Raw genomic sequence first — 24,892 nt, forward strand, 5'->3', positions numbered from 1 at the left:
TATCCGATCAAAAAACATTCGTGACAATTAAAGATTTTTAACCACCATTAATCGACGTTAATCGTAAATAAATACTGCATTTTCTAATCTAGCATGAGGATTAAAAACGATTCATGACGATTAGAAATTTTTAATCGTCATGAATCATCGTTAATCTCAAAATAATACTGCACATTTTGATCTTGCATGAGGATTTAAAACGGTTCATGACGGTTAGAAATTTTTAATCGTCATAAATCATTGTTGATCGCAAAATAATACTGCACTTTTTGATCTTGCATGAGGATGAAAAACGATTCACGACGGTTTGAAATTTTTAATCGTCATAAATCGTCGTTGATCTCAAAATAATACTGCACATTTTGATCTTGCATGAGAATCAAAAACGGTTCATGACGATTCGAAATTTTCAGTCGTCGTGAATCGTCGTTGATCGTAAATAAATACTGCATTTTCTAATCTTGCATGAGGATTAAAAACGATTCATGATGGTTAGAAATTTTTAATCGTCATAAATCGTCGTTGATCTCAAAACAATACCGCACTTTTTGATCTTGCATGAGGATCAAAAACGATTCATGACGGTTAGAAGTTTTTAATCGTCATGAATCGTCGTTGATCTCAAAACAATACTGCACTTTTTGATCTTGCATGAGGATCAAAAACGATTCTTGACGATTAGAAATTTTTAATCGTCATGAATCGTCATTGATCTCAAAATAATACTGCACTTTTCGATCTTGCATGAGGATTAAGAACCATCCATGACGATTAGAAATATTAAATCGTCATGAATTGTCTTCCATCGTAAAATAATATTACTATTTCTAGTTCCGTATGACGATTAAAAATTATGGCGATTTAAATGATTAAAAGTTTAATCGTTATTAATGCTCTTTAATTATCAATTGAGGTTTCATGAAGATTAAAACTATTAACACATCTTTAATCGTATTTCCTAATCAAGGTGTGTATGTTGTTCAAAAGATTGAAACAATCGAACAGCAATATTAATGGTCCTTATATGATTATCTATGTTCTCAGATAATATAATTTTCTCATTAGTCCTAAGCCTTGCGATATATTTTTGCGTTTCGTTACCGTCTTATAGTGCAGTATGTCATGCGTCAATGGAACCACATATTATGTGGTTTCATAGACGCATGCACGTAAAGGAAATCGAGTGTAAGTCAAATGTTATGAAAAAATCCTGTGGCGTCCATCAGACACTTCGATCTTGGATCCCTAATTACACTGACGCGTTAACTAGCCTTGATAAATTTAAATACTAATTAGTCGAAGTGACTACTCGCTACTACATTCTATTGTACTGTTATTTTATAATACTTTCATAAAATTAAGTCTATTCCCGTTTAATTAAGAAATTTTAAGGATACAGTATACTATGCCGACTTTGTTATTGTCAAGGACATTACTGCGTACTATTTTAAGTAATTCCTATTATTATAATTGACGATGAAGCTGTCCATTTCAATTAGTTTTTGTGCCTGTATTCTGCCTCATCCTATAATTTAAATAGTTTTACATCATTTGGGTACATTTTAAGGTAACCTGCCGTAAGATAATTTGATATAATTTAATTTCATGTCTGTTTGATTGAGTGCGGGTTTTTCTCTTGCGAGAATTCACCAGCGTCGTCCAAATAAAATAAAATTTGTAGAGGCCAGCCTAAGCTAAGATCCAGCCCGCGAATCTTGTCTGCTGCTGGTAAGAGTCACAAAAAGCGATTTGTTTAAGTTTTTGTCTTATTGTTCATTTTATACCATTCACAATCATATTTTACTATTTATGACGTATATAATTTTTTTGACGGGATGTATGTTCATATATACTAATATATAATACTAAAATGAATCCGCTTAGAAAATGTATGCTTTTCATATAATTATATTCAAATGTGTGTAATATTTTTCCTAAATTATTACGGAAACTAACTTATAATGATGGCTCCCACAATATTATAATATTATAGGGTAAATTCGTGTACATTGTGAGACCGGTCTCTCTTAACCAAAAAAATACACGGAAAAATTCACACCCGACCAGTTACTGCTAAGCGCACGACTCAGTCGTGAATGGTAACCATTTTCGAATTATGGAACTTGTTCTATCTATTATGGCTGCGATTCCCATAAATATATTGCTATTCCCAATAGTTATAAGAATATTTATCAAAGTATATAGAAATGGATCTTATATAAACTAGTCGTCATGGCCGAAAGGTAAGTAGGCTTACCGCTCAAACTTGCTAACTGGCCAGACGTGGGTTCATATTCTAGTGTTAGCTGAAAAAATCGGTTTTCTAAGATCCGGCTTACTGCTGACCTTACAAAAATCCCAAAGTCCTAACGTACTACTCCTAATTATTTATAGTCACTAATGACCCGAACAGTTAAAAAGCGGCTTATAATAAAAATACAAAAAATGGTCTATGTGTGAAATTTCATTCTTATAAATAATCTTTGTTATGTCATTTCTCTATAGTATTTATATACGGTAGGTGATTTAACTTAAGTGCATCCATAAAAACTTATCATCTCAGAAGAGCACACTCGAGGCTTCGCTTTTGATGTATGTAATTGTAAGACTTTAATTCATTACTCGTACAAAAAGGAACAAGTGAAATGGAATATAAACCTATTACTTACGAGTAAAAATTAATGTAATGAGATTGAATAATTCAGTAACACAAAAGCCGAGAAGGTATTAATCTATCACTCATTACTTAACAGTAATTAATGATAAATTTCTTAACGACTCGTTATGAGATAAAAAGTGTACTTTAACTACAATATATTATAAAACATGCAATTTTTTTCATAAATTTTTTACCTAAGGCGAATTTGACGCCAGTCCACGCTTGCCGGACGTAATTAATGAATCTTCGGTACAATGGACGAGGTGGCTTTTTAGGTGCACCCTCTTCTTCGTTGTCATCTTCAGTCTCCGAAACACCTGGTGGTGGATCTATTCCTGTTAATGTACCAGCTTTATTGCGTTTTCCAAGGATATTAATGACCTCATGATATCCTGTTGTACCGCCGACTCCTTGATGATATCCCGGTGGATAATTTCCGGGGACGTTGGCGCCCAAAAATGTTGAGCCATCCCCGGTACCACGACCACCCTTTGCACGTCCACGGTCTCGATTCCATGTTGCAGCACTTCCTGAAATTGTTTTAATTTGATAATTATCTTTTTCATTTGCATTTTATTTATTTTGAGTTTGATAGTTGAAAAAAAAAAAAAAAAAAAATTCAATGCCAGCTTTATTTGCTGTTGATTTTTTTTTCTCAATGAAGTTGTTTATGAATGCATAGAATTTTAGAGGTGACGCATTTGTGAGCGAATCGTTTTATTTATTTTTTTTCTTTTAACGGGAAGTATATCATTTAGGATAAAGCGAAAAGTATACGGGTGACAATAGTGTATATGCAGTTCATTAATTTTAATAAATACAAATTATCGATTGGAGGATATTGGAAAAATTATCAATAGCTATTGAAATGGAAGATATTGAAAATTATCGAGTTCAATTGCTTATCTCGTGAGTATTTTTTTTTTTTTACTTGAATATGAATGAGTAGTTGGCCGTGTTTTAATTTTAATTAAAGTTAATAATTGGATTGTCCAAAAGACAATTACTTGTTATATATTTTTTTAATAATATTTTAAAAACTCTAGGGAATTTTATGTATGCGAATAGACACAGAGAAAATATTGTTAGAATTGCGACGTTAGCATCGTAAATTTTACAATAGCTCTTTGTATTGAATTTAATTAAAAAAAATTACAATTTGAACATTGTGAAAATAAAAATGATAAGCATTGGGAAGAAGTATTTATTTCTGCGAGAAGTCGGTACACTGAGAAAAAAGTTAGCACTGCAAGTGACACTGTCGTTGCTTGAATGCCGATAGGCATTTGAATGCAGTGAACTAAACAAAATAGTTCTCTGATATGATCCTCGTAGTTTGAATAACGATTTCTTGTCAAAGACTGACGTCGTTGTGAGAACTAATCTATCTTTGATCCTAAATTATTTCAATATCCAATCAACAAATTTTTAGTGGATCCAACAATACTAAGAGTTGAGTCAACTTGTCAATGTTTTATTGGAAAATAAAAATTCTTGAGTTAAAGAATTGAATTATTTGAGATAATTACAAATACAATGTGGGGCAATGAAATTTGGTTAAGCTTATGATGTTACGAATATTTCACAAATTATATTTTTACTTCAATAGAATTAACTATATATATATAGACTCTTTGTGTCAAAACTACTCGCCGTTATTTCAACAGTGCCTGAACTTCCGCTTCAAGAATTGGATTTTTGAACGACAAATTTCAATCCCTTTGAATTTAAGAAACAGGCCGGCTCGAAAAATGAATATCCTAAAAAAATAGTTTATAGATGGCTCATATTTTTTGTATTGTTATCTGTATGCTATTTTTCTGGCATATGTTTCCGTACATGAAAATTTTTTCGTATGGTCGATTTATTTTAAATAGAAAATATTTGAATTAACTACTTTCTTCACAGCTCAATAGCGTTGGCAAAAATTGATTTTTTTTCTTAGTTTATATTCACTTTTGAATAGCTATCGTAAAAATTCTGCTGTGTAATGGACCGAGTGGCTCAACGCAAATAGATAAATTGAACGGACTTAGGCAAAGATCCGGAAAGGGCAGCTGGAAAATTTCTTGAAGTGATACTAAATCGGTCTGAGTTCGACCCCCAGTTTAAACTATCCGATAATTTGTTTCAATTTACTTACAAACCATTCATTGAAAAGATTTTTTTTTTTTTTCTTATCAAATTCCTTCCTCCCCTAATTTCAGCAAAAAAAATAAAATTCTACTTGACCAACTCGTAGATTTTACGATGTTACAATAGTAATTTATATGAAAACAGGAGGAAATATTTTTTACTGAAAAGCAAATGACTTTTCTCTACTTAGTGATATGTTCAGTCACGAGTTTAGACAATTTGAAAAGCTTCGTGCATTTCCACTACAGCCGTGAGTTGCCGAACTCACTACTGACCCCAAGGTCAGAATAGTGCCGGGTCACTCGCTATTTGGGCCCGGCACATACAATTTCTAGCTCATGGCCGGGTCAAGTTGGCATGAGAGCCCCGCTACCAGCCGACCAATCAGGGAAATTGGCGGCCAACTATTTCCTGTTGGCGTACTTTTAAGCCAATGGAAAAATTCGGTTTATGCATCGAGGCTGCCACGTCACCACCATGTGGCCACGTTGCTTCCAACAACATTTTCTCCGTGGTCTTTTCGCTTCTGAATTCAAGTGTACAACCTCGTACTCTAAAACCGCTCCGGTTTAATATATTTATAGTTGGTTGCATTCGCTGACGCGTATAAATTCTGTTGCATTCGCTGCTTCATATTATTTTCTCACAGTTTTAAGAGTAAATAGTGTCAATAAATATCTAATTTATTTCTTATTATAATTTGTGTAATTTTTTAGTTGTTAAGATTCCATCACACCTAAACCAGATCCTTTTTGCGCATTCGCTCACTTTACATGATAATATCATTTCTTGAAATAAATTTACGATAGGACGTCGTAAAAAATATAATATTGAAAGTATAGTCATCCGGTATCATCTTAAATTATAAAAATAACGATGTTTAACTAAGAAGAAATTACATTATATTTTTTTATGTACTTCATAACCGTGAATGTATCACAAAAAAAGTATTTTGAAGTGTAGCAACAATAGTTTATCATTATTCCTAAGAAAAATGTTCATTGAGAACTGAATTGATTTCTGTCTGACAGTCGTCCGCTTTATCTGTCATCCATGCTAATAATCGGGGAGATATTTTTTTGTCCCATTAACCGCGAAAACTACTGAATATACATACAACTGAAATCATAGTATTAAGAAGATCGATAGTATTATTTCTTAAATGAAATTTACGATGGTACATCATAAAAAATTTAATGTTGTATGTAAAGTCCTCTAATACTATGCCGCATTATGAAATTACGATGTTGAAATAAGAAAATATTAACATTATATTCTTTCCATGTACGTAGATTTTAAAAGAATATACGTAGATCTTAGTAAATCCAGTACATTTTTCCCGGGAAGTTAAGCCTTAAATCTAAATCTCTCAAGTCTAATACCCGAATTTTTTTTTTCCAATTTGAATTATAGTTATCTGTATCTTCTAAAATAATAGTTTTTCTTGCTTAGTTCTTGATAGCGAGGTTATAGAATGCACACTGAAAACAAAAGTTGTATTTGCCGACGATGACATTTTTCAATTGAGAAAATAGTCAATTGAAATACTTCCTTCCTATTTTAAACAAATCCCGTTTTTTTAATTTAAGGAAATTTGCCGCTCAAAAGTTTAATTCTTAAAATGTAGTTTTGATACAATATACTTTTTTTTTTTTCAAACAAAATCATATTTATTTAATTGTTAAAGTTCTAAATTTTTTTATCTGAATAATAAAAAATGTTGGAAAATAATTTAGTGCAAGCAAAATAGTCGTGTAAAATAAACCATTAGTAAAGCACCCTTAGTGCTTTCTCTCTTGAGGTGTGCTCATATTGGAATAAAAACATAAGTGTTGGAATAATCATAACATCATCAGCTCAACCAAATTTCAATTGACTCTGTTTGTGCTTGTAATATCATCAAATAATTTAATTATTCAACTTGATAATGTTTTCTTTTGCATTGAGATTCATAGAACGTGAGAATAATTAAATTACTCCGCTGATTTAAGAACATTGATAAGTATATTCAACGTAATGATTAATTATTGTAACGGGACCTAAGTCCACCTCTGTTTTACCGGAGGCCGTTTCCTCGCCTATTTCAGGCATACACGCACTGCGATGTCCTTTCTTTCCTACTATAATATTATATTAGCGAAATATAAGCATAAGCTTACATTGGCCAACCCTGGGATCAATGATCAGATCAAAGATCATATTGCGTATGGGTGCTTCACCAACAATCACCATGAGTCCATACTTCTCTTGGGCCAAACATTACTATCATTTCAGGAAATAAAGAGACTCTGGTCGAAGTGGGCTTGAAAAAACCCTCCGTGGTAACAATTTTCTGTATTGGTCGACATGTTGCATAAATTAGCAATGAAACGCACCTCAATACCCTAAAAAGGATTTCTTCCATTTATAATCAAAAAGATTTCAGACATGTTATTATACACACTTGTCCTCATCCATTACTAAATCATCTCTAATTTGAGCTTTTTCGGACGCCATGATTTCTTAAGATAAATCACGGTGGGGTAAGGCTCATTCGAGAGGGTAAGGCCCACTCGAGAACTCAACGCAATAGTATTGAATCATCCACTAAAAATTTGTTGAATGAATTCCGAAATAAGTTAGAATCAAAGACAACTTAGTTCTCACAACGACGTCGAACATTGACAAGAAACCGTAATTTCAACGACGAGGATTGACAGAAAACTGTTTTGTTTAGTTCACTGCATTTAAGTGCCTACTGGCATGCTGCCAATGACAGCATCGCTCGCAGCTCTAACTGTCTTTTCAGTGCTGATACCACTTGCAGATATTTTTATTCAATTTTACTGAAATTTGACGACTCGCGATCTATTATAATCAAAGTCCATTAAGTCGGATTCCGTTAACTCGAATTTTTTCATGAACTTCGACACCTACTAAGAGCTTCGCTGTCTTCCACCCGATGATATACATTTGTATGTGTCTGTATATATGTATATATGCATTATACGTGTAGATGTAAGAGCGCATGCGTTATAGTTTACTTTTTAAAGGATGAATGGTATTTGATTAGTCGGAATTTCCAGGAAATTTTCGCTCCTCTGTAAACCAAATGTCCGAGATAACATAATTTGACTGTAGTAATTCTCACATAGAAAAAATGCTTTCTTTTATAAATTATGATCTGAAATACATACGGCGAATTTTTTTTCGTTTGAAATTCTAAGGTGTCATAGTAAAACCAGACCATGTTGGTGACCTTCAGAAATGGAAATAAACACATGCAAAAATTACTATGATCATGGTAAAATTCAGATCGCCAGCAGGGTCCATCTTTGCTGTGACATCATAGCATTTCAAACAAGAATAATTTCTCCACGCAGTATGTGAGAAATATAAAACACTCAAATTTGATTGATTTATCCCGTCAACTCTGATCAATTTATAGAAGTTAATGAACGTATCATTAAATGCTGTTTGTATAAAACTGCCAAAAGACAACAATTACATACCTTGGCGCTTTTTGTAGGAGGGGAGCCCCACCACGGGGCCACAACCCCCCGCGCTCCCCGCGACCGAGGAGCTGATGGTGGCAAGACCGGAAGCACCCCGACCGCCAGCACTGCGACGTTCGTAGTCACGTCGGCGGCACCCGCCACCTCCGCCTCCTCCTCCACCACCGCCCCCTCCTGCAGACAACAGCACGAAAGACCCGCGAGTACGTTTCCGGTTGTCTTAGTCTTCTCTTCTTATTTCTTTAATTTTATTTTTATTGTATTTCACTCTGCCGTTCTTATTTATTTTCTTTATTGTTTGTATTATCTTTTTTTTTCGTCCAGATGATTTTGTGAGCCCTGAAACAAAAAAAAAAAAGAAGGTAAAATAAAACCAGTAAATTAAGCTCTTTAATTGACCTGTACGCAATCTCTAGAAATAATTTCATTTTACGATTAATTTTTTTTTTGTCATCTATTTTGCGTTATTCAGAAGTGAATTTCCTGTTCACTGGATTTCGTGCAACGAGATTCTCGACTCGTCAGCAATTTTTGTATATCGTATTGAGTGTATACTGTAGTATATAATCGACTCACTGAATATTTTTTTGTCCATTCAAATTTTATTTTTATAGTTTACGAATGAATGAAAGTTTCAAAAAAAGAAATAGACTACGATCACTTGCAATAGTTACGTTCGACCCCTCGACACCAACAGTCAACTCCACGGAAATTTATTCTTCAACTGTTTTCCGACATGGTCGGCACAGTTTGCAGTCTCACTTCCTCTTTCATTACTTTGTTTTATTTTTTTTTGTTTTTACTTGATCATCGACTATTCATGATTTTCGGACCGTTTCGTAAGTTAAAAAAAAAGGCGAAACCCTACACTTTTATTGCCTTATATATTTTTTTTTGTTGACAGTTAAAATCCTATTGAAATTCTGGGTCAATTGTTCAAAGAAGAGCTTATTGGGAAAAGCTTTTTCATATAATTACATACTGGAATGTTTACATTTTTTTATTTTAATTTATAAAGTTTTTTATTATTATTATTATTATTATTATTATTTTTTTTTTTTTTTCATTAGTTATTTCAAATCAGAGACAACAAAGCTCGTGTATATTTAAATTTAAATGCTGATAACTGCTTAAGTAAAAAAATATTTTTTTCCGTTCAATTTGAATGATACTTCGTACTTTTTTTTTAGTTTAGTGATAATCAGGCTAGTGGAATATTTCAAATACTTTTTTTTCCTCTACAGAAAAAAACTTAAGAACTCTTAAACAATATTTAAATCACTTTTGAATACTGAATAACGGATTTATTATACGAAACGTATACATACTATGAAAGAAATGTTGTTCTCTCCCACCACATTAGTTAGATACAATTTTTAATTTAAAAACTTTAATATAAAACTTATTAAAAAAATTTAATTTAAATTGAATAAATTTAAATATTTTATTAGTAATGTATATTTTATTAAACGTCACTCTAAAATAACCTTGGATCTATTATTTATTTTTTTTTATATTTCTCATTTTGAACGTTAGATGTTACTTTTAAAAAAATATTTATTGGAAAATTTCACAAAATATTTTGTTTCTCAATGAAACTGTGAATCATTATCAATTGATTTTTTGCTCTATTTCATTACTTTTTATAGTCCAAAGTCAAGTGTGCAGTGATTTTAACTTATGGGCTGTATGCTTTCACTTAAGGCAGTTCCAGCGTAAAACCAATTTTCAATAGATTTGGCTAAAATTTTTTTCACAGGTTTAGAATAGCTTTATTTATGAATTCCTAAAATTTCATAATTTTGGACCGTTTAGATCGCGAGATATTTGAAGATGAGCTTCGCGATTTTGAGGGTCATGTCCCATTTAAAGTATGTAAAATGTCCGGTCCCTCCAACTATTTTTTATTGTATTAAAAAATTCTCTCGACAGAATTGGAAAAAAAAGTAGGAGAGTGTTGAAACATGTGTCTAGAATAAGTTAAAAAATAAAAGTAGCACCTCACCGTTTTGTTATCGAGGTATAATAATTAAAAAAAGTTATTTTCGATCCATTTCCAACCTGCTTGCTTAACAAATTATAGTGATCTTACAACGCCGTGCGCAACGCTTTCTGAAATAGTGTAGAATAAAAAGCGGGAAATTCAAATCTTTCACGGTTTTAGTAAAATTCAGCTATTTGTATGTACTGAAACCATGAATAAAAATACATGAACACTCAGAGCAACGTTGTCAGATCACTGAAACTAACAATATGTAATTGTATGAGTGAACGTCTGTGTGCCGAGGCTTCTAAATTTTCGTCTATAGTAAATACTCTGACTATAATATACCACGTTGGAACTACCTTAAGCGTAATTCATTTAGAATAACTAATCAACCACCACCATTATTTTGTAGTAGATCGTATCAAAATATTGATCCCTTCCCCTGTCTCTTAAATTTGACGTCATTTGTTTTGTCTTTCAAAATTTTAGATCATGATGTTTAAAGTCCTTTCTTCGTTATACACTAATTGACACTTGTAATACAAATCTATAGTCAATTGAAAGCGATTGAATCTTTTCTGTACTAGAACGAAAAGTAGCAAATCGGTTTTATTTCCCCCCTTCTTTAAATTTGTTACGTAATTTAAGTACGATCTTTTATTAATATCACAGTTGACGTCAAAAATTGCTAGTCAAAACACTGATTAGTGAAATATTTTGATAGATAATACATATGTTTCATGTCAACTGATTCCACACAGCTGATCTCTGGCAAGTGACCCCAACGATATCAGACCCCTCCGATCAGGACATTATTTATTTTTATATCATTTTGTTAGTCTATACAAGTATATATTAAGCGTTAGGCCACTAGTATATTGCACTTGCGCGAAGACAAAAACAAATATTTACGTAACCGTTATAAACATTAATAGACCCGACAACTGATCATGTAATAAGGAATGTGTATGTATATGCAGTAATAATCGTAAATACATCATAGAGAGGGTAAGAATGGCTCCATTCCATATCGATGTCTTTCTCGCCCCTTCTCTAATGGTGTTGAGTATTGTAATAAGCTGAAGGTAGTATCTGACATCATAGGCTTTGGACCTCAAGATGCCTAATGACCAAAAGTTGCAATGTCATGGGTGAGTAGCTTACATAAGAAATCAGTTGATGGTAAGATCACCAATCGCGGAATAAAATTACTGGGATCAGTTACTGGTCTACCACTACATAGACTTGCTCAACATGGCATCATGTGTCAATTTTGTAAAAGTTTCTTGCAGGAAAACTCTATGAAATATTTACGCCTTTATATATCTATGAATCTGTCATGAGTATAAGAAGGACACTTTAATATATTCCACTTACTAATAAATAGAATCAAATATTTATTCAACGATTGAACATTATTGGACCCGACAACTAATCGTATAATACGGATGGTTAATAATAAATGATGTAATAAGGGAAAGGGTGAGAATGGCTAGATGATGTCACGTTAGGTCCTTTCGAAGGGTCTTATCGAAATGCCTCTTCTTCATCCGCCTCAATGTCCTTCTCGTCTTTCTTTAGTAGGGGTGAACCTTGTCACAGGTTGAGGGTAGCTTCTGACGTCAGAATCTACGGGCCTCAAGATGCCTAACGAGCAAAAGGCTCGGTATTGAGGATAGAGTAGCTTACACAAGATATTAATGCAAGATTTTTGTATGACTTGCATATGTTATTATAGGCTCGTTTATAAAATCACTTATGCGTTTCTTGAGCAAAACTCGTTAAAGAGTTTTCTTAGATACGCTCGCATGACTTGCGCCAGATTTTCTCAAAAAGCGCTATGTAACTATCTCTCTTACATTATCCCTCCACCTGGTTCACAATATATATACATTGCGCTTGTAGAGAAAATCTGGCGCAAGTCATGTGTTAGTGTCTGTGAGCAATTTTTAGTTAAAGTTCTGCTCAAGAAATGCGTGAGCAATTTTATTAGTAAAACATGTGTTAGCTTGCATTGAAATGTTTTTGTATTGTTTGCATTTAGCATTTGAATACTTTTTTAAATTGTTTTTTATAAGTTTGATAAATAGTTCGTCGCTTCACATTTACAGTTGTTTGCTAAATTTATTTGCGTTCATCGGCCAAGAGTCGTCTACAAGTTTCGATGTTTATGATTTTAGTTGGAATTAAGTACTGTGATGTCAAATAAATATAAATATCTATCAATTCTATCCAAAATTAAACATTAAGATATTGAATTTCAAATATACAATACAATCTGATTGTAAGCTATTTTGGACACTAAACTTACTTTCATGTAATTTATTCTTTAGGGTGACAATTATTTCCCTCGTTTAGAAAATTTATCACCAGCACCCTTAATTAAACTGTTATCTCAATAGTCCAATTTGAACGTAGTCAAAGAATTTTCAAGGTCGCTCTCAATTATTCAATCCTTATTTTGACCAAAAGTTATCAGTATAATAATGATCTTGTAGATAAGAAACTATTGCTGTCACGAGAAAGAGAAAATTAAGAAGAGGTTGGTTATTAATTTTGAAAGTTCCAAAAATGATTCAAATCCGCATTTTCTTTTCTAATTTCTTAACTTTCCTCTTAGAAAATTGTAAATTTTCAAAAATTCGGGAAGTTATTGGTTTCACCCCGATTGTTGAAAATCGAAATTCCAACAGATGTCGACGTTTTGGGGTTCTAAGAAGCAATTCTGACTAAATTGAAGATGATGTCCGAGTGTATGTATGTATGTACGTTAGGGTGCTTCAAAAAAAACATTAATTTTTTTTTTTTGCTCTTACCCTCTAGAACGTTAGTGGTTACCGAGAAAAAAATCCTGTCAAAAGATGGGCTCTTTAAGTCAACTTTAAGAGGTCGCTATGTTAATTTCAATTTCCCATCTAAATAACATGGAAAAGTTAATTTTTTCATTAAAAGTGTAATTAATTGTAAGCTGCTCAATATTTTTCAAATTCATGCATAGATCTTTAAAGCTGATTCGTCAACCTTTCCAAAACCCTGTAATAAGTTAAAATTATCACCAATTGAGGCTACCAAAAATAAAAATAAAAATTAATCATTTTATTTTGAAATATAAAATCAAGACGTTTCAAATAGCTTCAATTGACGTTTTAATTATAATAATCATGACTTATCATAGTGTTTTGGAAGTTGAGTTAAAGAGCCCATCTTTTGGCAGGATTTTTTTCTCGGCAATCACTAACTTTTCAGGGAGTAAGAGCAAAAAAAAATTTAAGTTTTTTTTTGAAGCACCCTAATGTACGTACGAACGTATATAAATATTCTATAATTTTTGAACGAATGAACAGATTTTAATCTTCGAGGTTTCATTCAACGTAGCTTGTTATTTACTATAAACACTGAAAATTTGAGCTTTATCTGTACGGTGTGTTCGGAGATTTTTCAAAAATAAAATTTTTTCAAAAATGTTTTTTTTTGTATAACTTTTAATTCGCTCGATGGATTGATTCCAAAATCTTATCAAATCTAAAACTTTGTAAGCCGCGTCGAATGCTACCGCAACAATCAAAATCGGTTCATTCGTTCAAGAGAAACCGTTATCGAAAGAATTAAAAAAAAACTTTTTTTTAGTATTTTGAAAATTTCTCAAAAACGACTCGATAAATCAATTTCGAAATCTAATCAATTGTAGAACGCAATAAAACGCGCCGATTGCCACCTTAAACGTCTCAATCGGTTTATTCGTTCGAGAGATATCGTTATAGAAAAAATGGTAAAAAACGTTATTTTTCGAAAACAAAGGCATACAATAGGATTTTCGAGCTCGAAGAGCCCTTTCAGCCCAAAATTAAAATATTTGAACATCACTCAAGAATTTCGAATGGTTTCGAGTATTATCTCTTACACATTTTCCAGCGATCCTTGAATATGATTATTAAGGCTTTTCGATTTTTCACCATCAATAAGTATCATAAAAAATAAATATAGAACCCGCGACATAGAGAAAATTAGTTATTTACATACTTTTTATTTTCTATTTCAATTTTGAAGTTTTTCTAGTTATTAAAATCTTACCCATTACTATTGTTTAAGTCTATCCAGTACATTTTATGTTGTGCGAAAATTATATTTTAGCAGAATAATGATAATTGAATTATAGAAAAAATACAAAAATTAATTTAAAGTATCAGTTACCTACTATGAGTTAATATTCAAAGTTTTCGAGCAACATTGGAAAAATCTATATTTCGAGCTCCAATCTTTTGCATGGTATTGATTTTACAGATAAAAAATATTCCCGCCACAAAGCAGAAAATACTCAAAAAAAAAAAAAATAATCCGACTTTCAATCATATTTGAATTTTCAAAATTTCCGAGCTACTACTTAAAAAGTTTTCATTTAGCTAATTTTTGAAAAGGATTCTTAAAACATGTTTTACCTACGAATTTTTATATAAGATTAAAAAAAAAATAGTTGATTTTATTAGGTCACCCTATATTATACCCATATGAAGATGGCATTTATTTCTTAAAGACAGAAAAATCACTTTGAAAATACCAATTAAAATCATACTTATTTTTTCTAATAATACTTCTTATCTATTTGTTTACTACTTGTTTAAAATAATTAAATTTGACGTAGAAAATTGACGTAAAAATTAGTTGAAAGATAGTAGCCTACGAAATATTTAATCTGATTTTCGATTTATCATAATTTAAAGTCATCCCAAACTTATAAGCGTACGCTAATTGCAAGTGACAGCTGAGCACTACTTCTTCGCACTTAAAATTGATTCTAGCGATCGATCCGTAAAAAAAAAAACTTGTGTAAAATGACAGCTCTTTTAATATTCACGAATATCTATGAGCATTATTGATATTATTTTTGTGAATATTCATATTTTGTTCCGAGCTCACATATATTTTTTTAATCTCACAGATGCTAGGAAGCTTTAAAAATGAATTCACGTAAAAGGAATTATATGGGCAACAAGTTTTCCATGCGCAGAAAATATATAAATTTGTCTGTGCATTGTTTATTATTTCATTGTCGAAAAAAAAAAAAAACAATATTTTCATCTCTGGAAAATATGTTTTCGATAAAATTTTCAATATGAAATTCAACTGAAAATAAAGAAATATTGTCAATAAAATTTCATTGTTTATCTAAATAACTGGAACTATGCAATGAAAAAAAAAATAACTTTCCCATGAAAGTTTATTTTTTTAAATCTCTACTTAAATTCTGATGCTTGCAAATTTCTATTGATATTGAACGTTTTGCATAGAAGATAATAGATTTATACTTTCTATTGACATTTTTTTTATTTTTATTTTCCTTATATATATATATATATATATATATATATATATATATATATATATATATATATATATATATATATATATATATATATATATATCGCGTGCCAAAAGGTAAAAGGGCGTATTGCTACAGGTTAGTAGGGAATTATGCTGAAAAGACGTATAAAAAAATTTTATTTTGCCATTAGCTTTGAAATTTTTCGAAACGCAAAGATCTGCAAAAAAAAAATTTGGGTATCCTTGAGCTGAAAGGGCGTATCTCAAGACATACGCCCTTTTACCTTTTGAAAAGTAGTGCCCAAAGGTAAAAGGGCGCATAAAAAAAAATTCTAGTTTTAATACAAAATACTGACAAACAATTTCACAAGACAAGTTAGATGAAAAAACACTCCTCCTACACTTTTTTTTTAATTTATTAAAAATAAAATAACTGAAAAAAAAAATAAAATGAAAATATCAAATTTTCAATTGAATAAAAAATTTTCATAACGACTATAAAAAATAAAAATTTATTGACTTTTTCTTTAATCAGTGTTTTGGATTATGGATCCGTCATGAATCAGAATACATGAAAAAAAAAAAAAAAAACCAAAGTACGTGCGACAGACACGGAGGAAGAGGGTATAGGAATCGTACCTAACTGAACCGGTTATTTCTGCTTTTTTTTTTTATTTCAATTTAGTATAAGAATTTTAAAATACTATTGTAAACTCTAATAATTAACTGTGAAATAAAATAACATTCATACAATTTGCAGCATTTTTTTTTTTTTTTTTTTTTTCATTTTTAGACTTCGGCTAAGCTTTTTAATAAATTTTTTAGAAAAAAAATTTATACGCCCTCTTACCTTTTGGTCACATAATTTTCAAATTCCTAAAGCTAAAAGGGCGCATAATTGAAGACATACGCCCTTTTACCTTTGGGAAAACAATATGTGATTTTCAAGCGTAGAAAATGTTTACTAATTAATTGGCGATGAAAAAAAAATTTATGCGCCCTTTTACCTTTGCAAAGGTAAAAGGGCGCATACATTGGTATACGCCCTTTTACTTTTTGGCACGTGATATATATATATATATATATATATATATATATATATATATATATATATATTAGGGTGTTTCAAAAAAACAAACAATTTTTTTTTTATGGTATACAAAAATTAAAAGTATAGCTAAAAATAAAAATTTTGGTACCAATCTGGACTCTTAATAGTGATATTAAGGTTTGCCTCAATCCATTTTTCTATTTTCCATTTAAATAACACGGGAAAAAAAGTTTTTTTTTTCTAGAATTTCCTAGCTCCCAAACTAATCAACAAATTTTTATGCACAATACATTTTTTTGTAGGAAATTGAAAGCTCTACAAAAAAAGTCTCATCATTTTTCGATAAATCCCACTGTTCAAAAGTCATTTAAGCCCTAAGTTAAATTTATAGTAAATTTTGAGAGTTTTTTACTTTTCCGGCGAAACTATCAGTCTTATCAAAAAATTTCATTTAAACTGTTTGTAGATACTTTTATTTCTCACAAATTATTTTGAATAAAGTTTTTCGAAATTTCGCATTGTTTACAAGTTATTTTCATTTCAATGTCAAGCTCTTGAAATCAATCAGAAATCTATCTTTTTAAGAGCTTACCATTGAAATGAGAATAACTTGTGAACAATGTGGAATTTCGAAAAACTTTATTCAGAATAATTTGAAAGGAATAAAATTATCTACAAAAAGTTTAAATGACATTTTTTGATGAGACTGATAGTTTCGCCGAAAAAGTAAAAAAATCTCAAAATTGACTATAAATTTGACTTAAGGCTTAAATAACTTTTGAACAGTGGGATTTATCAAGAAATGATAAGAGACTTTTTTTGTTGAGCGTTTAGTTTCCTCCAAATCATGCATTGTGCATACAAATCCGTTGATTAGTTTGGGAGCTAGGAAATTCTAGAAAAAAAAACTTTTTTTCCCGTGTTATTTAAATGGAAAATAGAAAAATGGATTGAGGCAAACCTTAATATCACTATTAAGAGTCCAGATTGGTACCAAAATTTTTATTTTTAGCTATACTTTTAATTTTTGTACACCATAAAAAAAAAATTGTTTGTTTTTCTGAAACACTCTAATATATATATATATATAACAGGGTGATTAAAAAAATAACAAAATTTTTTTTTCTTCTCAAAAACAGGTTCAAAAGTTTCATTCAGATATAAAAAGACGCCTGTGAGAAGAAAAAAAAATTTGTTATTTTTCGAATCACCCTAATATATAAAGATACAAGCATATGAATATTTTAGTTCAAAACTTATTTGAATCAGGCAAAATATTGCAACCCGGCAAAAAAAGTGTATTATTAATACTATAGGTGACTTTGAGGGCTCACAATATTGAATCATTTGTTCTAAATAGATCAAAACAATCTACGTTTAGTGCTTATGAAGCCATAAGGAATAATTATGCGCTTAGATGGGTTGCATCCCGGACTCCCCTAATGTGGGTTGCAAGAGATGAAACAAGATGATTTCTGGAGTCAGTGGAGTAGACCGACATCTCAAGAAGTCTGATATCGTGTTCCGTTCCGTGCCACATAACTTGTCCAATAATTTCCTGCATTGAAGTGTAGTTTCAATGTCTCGACCATATTGAAACACGACAATTTGAGCCCAATATTGCAAGATCAAATTCAATTGACAGCTTGGTCGATTGTAGTTAAATTAGCGAAGTATTGTGACTGAGTCTGAATCGTATTTTCATGCTAATCTAACTATCGATTGCTTTTATGGTCATTCTAAAGTTTACTCCTCTCAAATCTGATTTTGATTGAGATGAAATAAAGTTAAGAACTAATGTACTGGGTAAGAACGAGACAGTTTCGTCTCTAGAGAACAAATTGATCAATGGTTATCCGGAAATTGACATTGGTTCAAAATTGGCTTCTTTCGACTAACAAATAAACAGAAAACTCGCAGTCTTAATGCAGGTGACATGAAACAGTTGTATTGTATGGCGAGAGATGAAACAAGACAATGTCATATGAAGGTGAGGTTCACTGGGACCATGCCAATCACGAAATGGCGTTTCGTCTTATATTCTTAACTATATCTTTAATGATTCCCTGTATTGGAGTTTAGAGTTTGATTATCTGGAGCCCATCAAAAAAAGCCAATTTAAGACCAATATCCCATACTTAGGTTCAATCATCAACTTGGTTTGTTAAAATTATGTGGTTAGTTTGAATTTTACAATGAACTGACGTAATTTTGATAAAGATGAAATGGAGTTAAAATCTTATGCAGCGGGTAGAAATGAGACAGACTTCTCTCTAGGAAAGAAACTGATTAGTATTAACTCGGTAATTTGCAGTGGTCTGAATTGAACTCGTTTCGATTGTTAAACCGGAATTTAACCCCAAGTCTCAATGCAAGTGCTATGAAAATATATTGATATGGTTGGAATTACAATCTAAAAATTAACATTTGATGTAACGATAAGAGCTGTCATTTTACAGTACCGTAAAATCTCCAACTTTTACACTTCCTAATTTCGAATTCCCCCCGCTCCTATTTCTTTCAAAAAAGTAAGAGGTATTCCTCTAGTGCCGTAAGTGTAATGACTTTGATTTAAGGAATTTCAAGCCCCTCACCCCTGGTTGTCAAAGTTAGGGAGCTTCCACTGCATGTTTTTTAAATGGATTGGAATCTGGTCTTGAGTATCCTCTAAAATATCTTTGGTGATGATTTTAAAATAACTGTATTCAACCGTAAAATATTTACCAAATATTTTACGGTTGAATACAGTTATTTTAAAATCATCGGTTGTCATTTCATTCTTATTTTATAATCGGCAAAATACGCTTGCATACATAAATCTTAATAGAATATTGTCTACTCATTTTCGTCTCTTTGACTTCGATCATTCTGGAGTGATTTATTTTCCAGGCGATAAGAGGATTTTTGCTGATGATTACAATCTAGGTCATTTGACTTTTTTTATGTCATTAAAAATCTTGAGATCTTGCTATGTCCGGCCATTAAGTATCATTTATTAATCTCATAAGTAATAAAAAATGATTGTTTAAATGGGTCATAAAATAACATCAATTAAGCACAAATATAAATAGAATTACTCAATAAACCGATTGTATTTCATTTTTATCACGAATAATTTATACCGACGAATAACTAATTTTCAAATAAATTTAAATTTACCGGTAAAGCCATCTTTATTTCGAGTTGTGAATTTATAAAAATCTGTTTTTATCACCGATAGCATCTGTCAAAAACTGGATATCAGTCGCAGTAGTTTTATTTTTATTTTTTACAAGCTTCTTTAAATCACCTTTCAACGCGTCGTTTTTATTCGTTGAACGTGCAAGAAATTGGCTTCTGCATTCAGCAATTTTCTTCTTATCTCGCTTCGTTTTTTGCTAGCTACCCACCCAACTTTTCCCCATCTCCGTCTTACCGTAAGTACTTCAGTTGAATTCGATGTGGAGGAATGAAACTGCCGTTGACGAGGACATAATGTGCTTTTGAAAGCTGTTAGTCGGTGTGTTTTTTATTTATTCTGCTTATTTTTCCGGCCGTTAGTATCTGAAACAAGCGTAAAATGCTATTTAATGCCATGTGATTAATGCATATACTATTAAAAAAAAAAAAAATAATTATGCTTATTAGATTAGAAAAAAATATTCTTTTAAATTGCATGCGCTATTTCAAAGAAGTCTCATCCATGACGAAAATTTTATAGATGTAATTAAAGCTGCAATTTAACTAAAAACTAGAGTAATTTCTTCTCAAGCTCAGTCATATAATTTCCTAAAAATGAGCGAGTATAAATAGTAGTTATGACACATCCCCTTTACTCTTGGGAACAATATTATTATAGAAATGATTCTTATGCGTCTAATTTAGTAAAAGTGATCGATTTGTGACCATAGGATTGGTTACTAGAATGAGTATTGAGTCTCCATATCGAGAAAATTTTCCCATCGTTATGGAAGTTGTGAGTGGGCGCCATCGTTGTTTTTTCTTAAAGACTTAGGGATGGGACAAAATGAATAAAAGCTCGTCCGCAATTTGAATGCAATGTAAATGGAGAGTCGTTATAGCATAATAAGGTGGAGCCGCGTCGTACTAATTTTTTTGATGTGACCTGTTCGCCAGTACAGAGAACTGGTATTACGGATCTTACTTAACCGTCTTCGTCCAAAGTTTCTTTACTTCCAGAGATGGAAGAAATGTGCCCCACAGAGGTTTGGGCTCGTGGTGGCTGAGATTAGACCTCACATTGAAAATTGTCTTACCGGAGTTGCAGGTGAAGGTGACAATCACCCGGATGAGATGATGCTCTATCAGCCTCCGGGTATGCATTTGGAATGGGCGCCATCTTTCTTTTCATGCTAATTAGGTGTGTTCTTTGACATACTTCCGGTTAATATCCACCATTGGTCGTCACTTGATTATATTTTTCGATTAAGGGTGTCATCTGGAGGGTAGCTAGAGGTACACACAACGTATGTCTATCTGAAATAGGTGAGGAAACGGCTCCCGTAAAAAAGAGTGGACTTTGACTCTGTCACATCGATCAATCATCAAAAAAGAAGAGTCTTTACGGAATATCGCAACTGAATCATTAGAATTATTCTCATGTTTCCATATAGAAATGGTCCTGATAATAGTATGAAATGATTTCTTTGCTAAAAGAAAAAAACACTTATGGTAATGTTGCAAACATTTCTAAGTATCCATAGATCTACATAGAAAAGAAAAGGGTACAATTTAGGTCGATTTCGCAAGGGAAGAGTATCGTGGCTGACAGTAAATGCTTGGTGATTAATGAGATTTATATGAGAGATTAAGTTATTGAGTGACGTTAACACGGTGTCACAGTAAAATTCACCTCTTTCTACGGTGAATTCCCTAGTCAATTGAAGTGAATCTAAGTACAAATAAGTAAAAATATCTAAGTACTACTGGTTTAGAATATTTATTTCAACCAGTTGCTACGTAGCAATTTTTGATGATTCGAAACAGCACGAACAGTCGAAATAAAAGCCTTTATAGCAATCACACATTTGATATTATGTATCTAGTGACAAGCTACTAGAGTAGCTGTGGACGCCCAGTTATGGGGCAAACTTTACTTTTTTTGTTTAGAATATATGTTGCTTAACAACATTAGTCTCTTTTAGTCTCAAAGGAACTCTAAGCATACTGACAAAAAAATATGTACTGTGAAGTGAGTTTAGTTTTCTTTTTTTTGCGAGCAGCTACATATTTTTAATCTTTTGCAGCTATAGAAAAAATCTTTAGCTGTTAGTGATTATTTATTTTCCGTGCAATTAAACAGACAGACAAAAACTTGAGCTTGGCCCAGAAAAATTTCAAAATGAATTTTGCTAATCAACTGACGTCATGAAAGTTTTGAGCCAATCAGAAATAAAATGAAAGTCGAATAGTGTAACAAACTAACGGCTACGTCAACATGTGTCGCATCAACCTCATATAAAGTAAAAGTTTTGAACAAATTAAGAGTTTACTTAGTGAAACATGAATCGAAAAAGAAATTTTACTTTTATGTTTTTCTCATATCTTTTCAATGAATAGATCAATAGCCCAGAATTTCTCCTTTTCTCCCCTAATAAATATTTCAAAAATTTCTATCTAATTCATTATGAAAATCATTCTCATGAAATACATTGGTCATTTCTTGAAATTTCTTACTGTACCGGGAAAAAAAATACTCAAAGTTCGAACATTCAAACTTTTAAATTTTATTATAGACCTTTTAGAATTTAAACGAACCTAAAGTGTATAAAAAGTAAAAAGAAAATGAAAACAATTCGTAAGGCTTTTACCTTTAAATCTTCTCAATTTTATTAGCTATATTTGAAACTTGCTAGAAGTTTTAGGCTCACATTGAAAAAAAAAAAAAATAAAGAATTGTTTTTTTTTTTTTTTCTACGAAAGCTTCAAGCTGCGGATCAAGAAAAATTGTAGATAAGAGTTTTTCCAGCTCAAGATAAGATCTCAAGCTTTGATATAGAGGATAGCAAGAGCATATATATTTCATGAAAAAAGCTTTCGAGTGTTACAGTGTATATGCTGGATATAAGAGAAATAAAAAAGAACTGTCGGAAAAAGATAAGTCTAGTATAGTTCGTATTTGGAGACTTCTATCCGGTGTATATTGCAAATTGGTGGTGGGACATCAGCTATTATTTCAAACTGAGGTTGTACACAATACAATACATAAGATCGTAAGACGTACATCGTACGTCGACCTAGTGTTGTCAGAGTACTGCATGTCATCAACATACACCACTGAAGCCACACGATGACAAGAAACGACGAGAAGTATTCCGTTTGCATGCAATTCTTATTCGTTGTTGTATATCTGCTACCACAAGATGCATCGCTTCAAATTCTATGTGACGTTGAGCTCATGTAGATTTATATTTGCTTAGGATATATATATACATATATGAGCTCTTAGAAACACGAGTGACATGTTTTCGGTGGTATTTCAACAATTCAATTGTTAAATTTATTCAAGTTGCTTACAACGTTGCTCTTGAATTAATTTTAATTGATTCTCAAATATCTTTACATAAATAAATATTTTATTTCAAATTATTAGCTTGTGATTGCATTATAAATTTATTATTTAAAACAACGAGGCTTTCTTTTCGTCGTCTTGAATTTTAAAGAACTCATTATTAAAAGCGAATACTAATATGAAAAAATATATTCAATAATAAAAATAATTTGAATGTGGATGATATCTTTTTTCCGAGGACTTGGTTGGTTCTGTGCAGTATAAATATATATAATGAATAAATACAAACTCGCTGTAAGCGATTCCGTTATAAGTGATCTCCTATTACCTCAAAGTTTTATGTCTTGGCGCTTGTAATAAGCATTATGTACTTTTCGTTTAAAACAAATTACTTACAATAATTAATTTTTGTAAATCCATGATACAGTCGAGTCGTGTTATGGGTCGGTCGACTTATATTTCTATTAAAGGCATTCTTCTACCATGACTATGAAAATAATCATGTACATATTCATTTGCATACAGATTAACTTAAGAAAATCGAAGACATCAATGAACGATTGTATAATTATATCAAAATTTTTCTACCAAATGTACATATATGTATGATTGTATATAACATAATATAGTTGCATACATTTGTACATAAACACATGATTGTATAAATTTATATATAATTAAATTATAAAGATTTATATAGTAATGTATAAATATATATATTTATATAAGGCTATATGTAAATATATATAATTATATATGATTATATCTAATTATATATCATTTTTTTCCCGGGTTCATTGCGGGAGGGGGCGGGGCTTATCATTAAAAACAACTTGTTTAAAACAATCAGAGAATCAAAAGCACGTGCTTCTGAACTCTGCTGAGTTGCTTAAGCGATTACACCATAAAAAAAAAAATACAAAGAATATTTTCGACTGCTGAAATAATCGGATCGTCTAATGTCTTTTGTTGACATGGATATGTCCTGTAAGTTTTTAATTTTAATAATTTATAAAAAATTTAATTTTATAAGCGATTGTCTTTTATTGAAAAGAATAAATAAACAAATTTATAAGGGAAAAAAAATTTGATATAATTTATTGTCTTGCCTTATATTAATAAAAAAGGAAAGATTTTTTTTTTTTCAATATTTCATTTGAAATTTTTATTCAGAATTTATGAGTATATAAAAGAAAAATTGTATATCTATTGGCATGAAATTGATAGTTCTATCAAATTCACGACAAGTTTGCGAAAAATAAATAAAAATGAAAAATTTTTCATTTTATTTTTCCGCATTGAAAAAAAATTCAATAAAAGTATAGATGGATGAACATTCTGGGGGTTCGAAAGTAGATACGCAAATAACGAAATTGACTTTGTTGGAATCCTTCTCACTTCTGTCTACACAATCCAACCTCGCTATTCCTATTCGCATCTTGATTACATGAATAACAATTTGAAATGTACATTTCCAGATATCACTGACTCTGAATATATTTAAGTAAATTGATGGATGAAATATAAACTATACATTCATATCTACTTAATATAGGGTTTTTTTAATACCCTGGCGTATTTAAATTACGATGAAAACACCGTAGAAGTGCAAACACCGTTGATCCTTGGTAAGTTTGTGCCATTTCACTACCGTGGTTCCAGGGTGTATCTACCGTGATTAGACGATGTAACCACCGTAGACCCACTCTGTAAACGATTTTCTGAGTACACCGTG

General features: G+C 31.3%; 1 protein-coding gene across 1 annotated transcript in view; it reads right to left on the reverse strand.

The window, feature by feature from the left end:
• The window catches only part of LOC103573418 (uncharacterized), a 66,759-nt gene extending 45,774 nt beyond the window's left edge, over window positions 1-20,985 (reverse strand). The window contains exons 1-3 of the mRNA XM_053742022.1: window positions 20,931-20,985; window positions 8,287-8,508; window positions 2,854-3,189 (exon numbers count right to left, since the gene is read on the reverse strand). Coding sequence (XP_053597997.1) covers window positions 2,854-3,189; window positions 8,287-8,508; window positions 20,931-20,985 — 613 coding nt within the window. The remainder of the gene's footprint in view (window positions 1-2,853; window positions 3,190-8,286; window positions 8,509-20,930) is intronic.
• Between the last annotated feature and the right edge of the window lie 3,907 nt (window positions 20,986-24,892).

Source organism: Microplitis demolitor, chromosome 9 (assembly GCF_026212275.2).
Source record: "Microplitis demolitor isolate Queensland-Clemson2020A chromosome 9, iyMicDemo2.1a, whole genome shotgun sequence".
NCBI lineage: Eukaryota > Metazoa > Arthropoda > Insecta > Hymenoptera > Braconidae > Microplitis > Microplitis demolitor.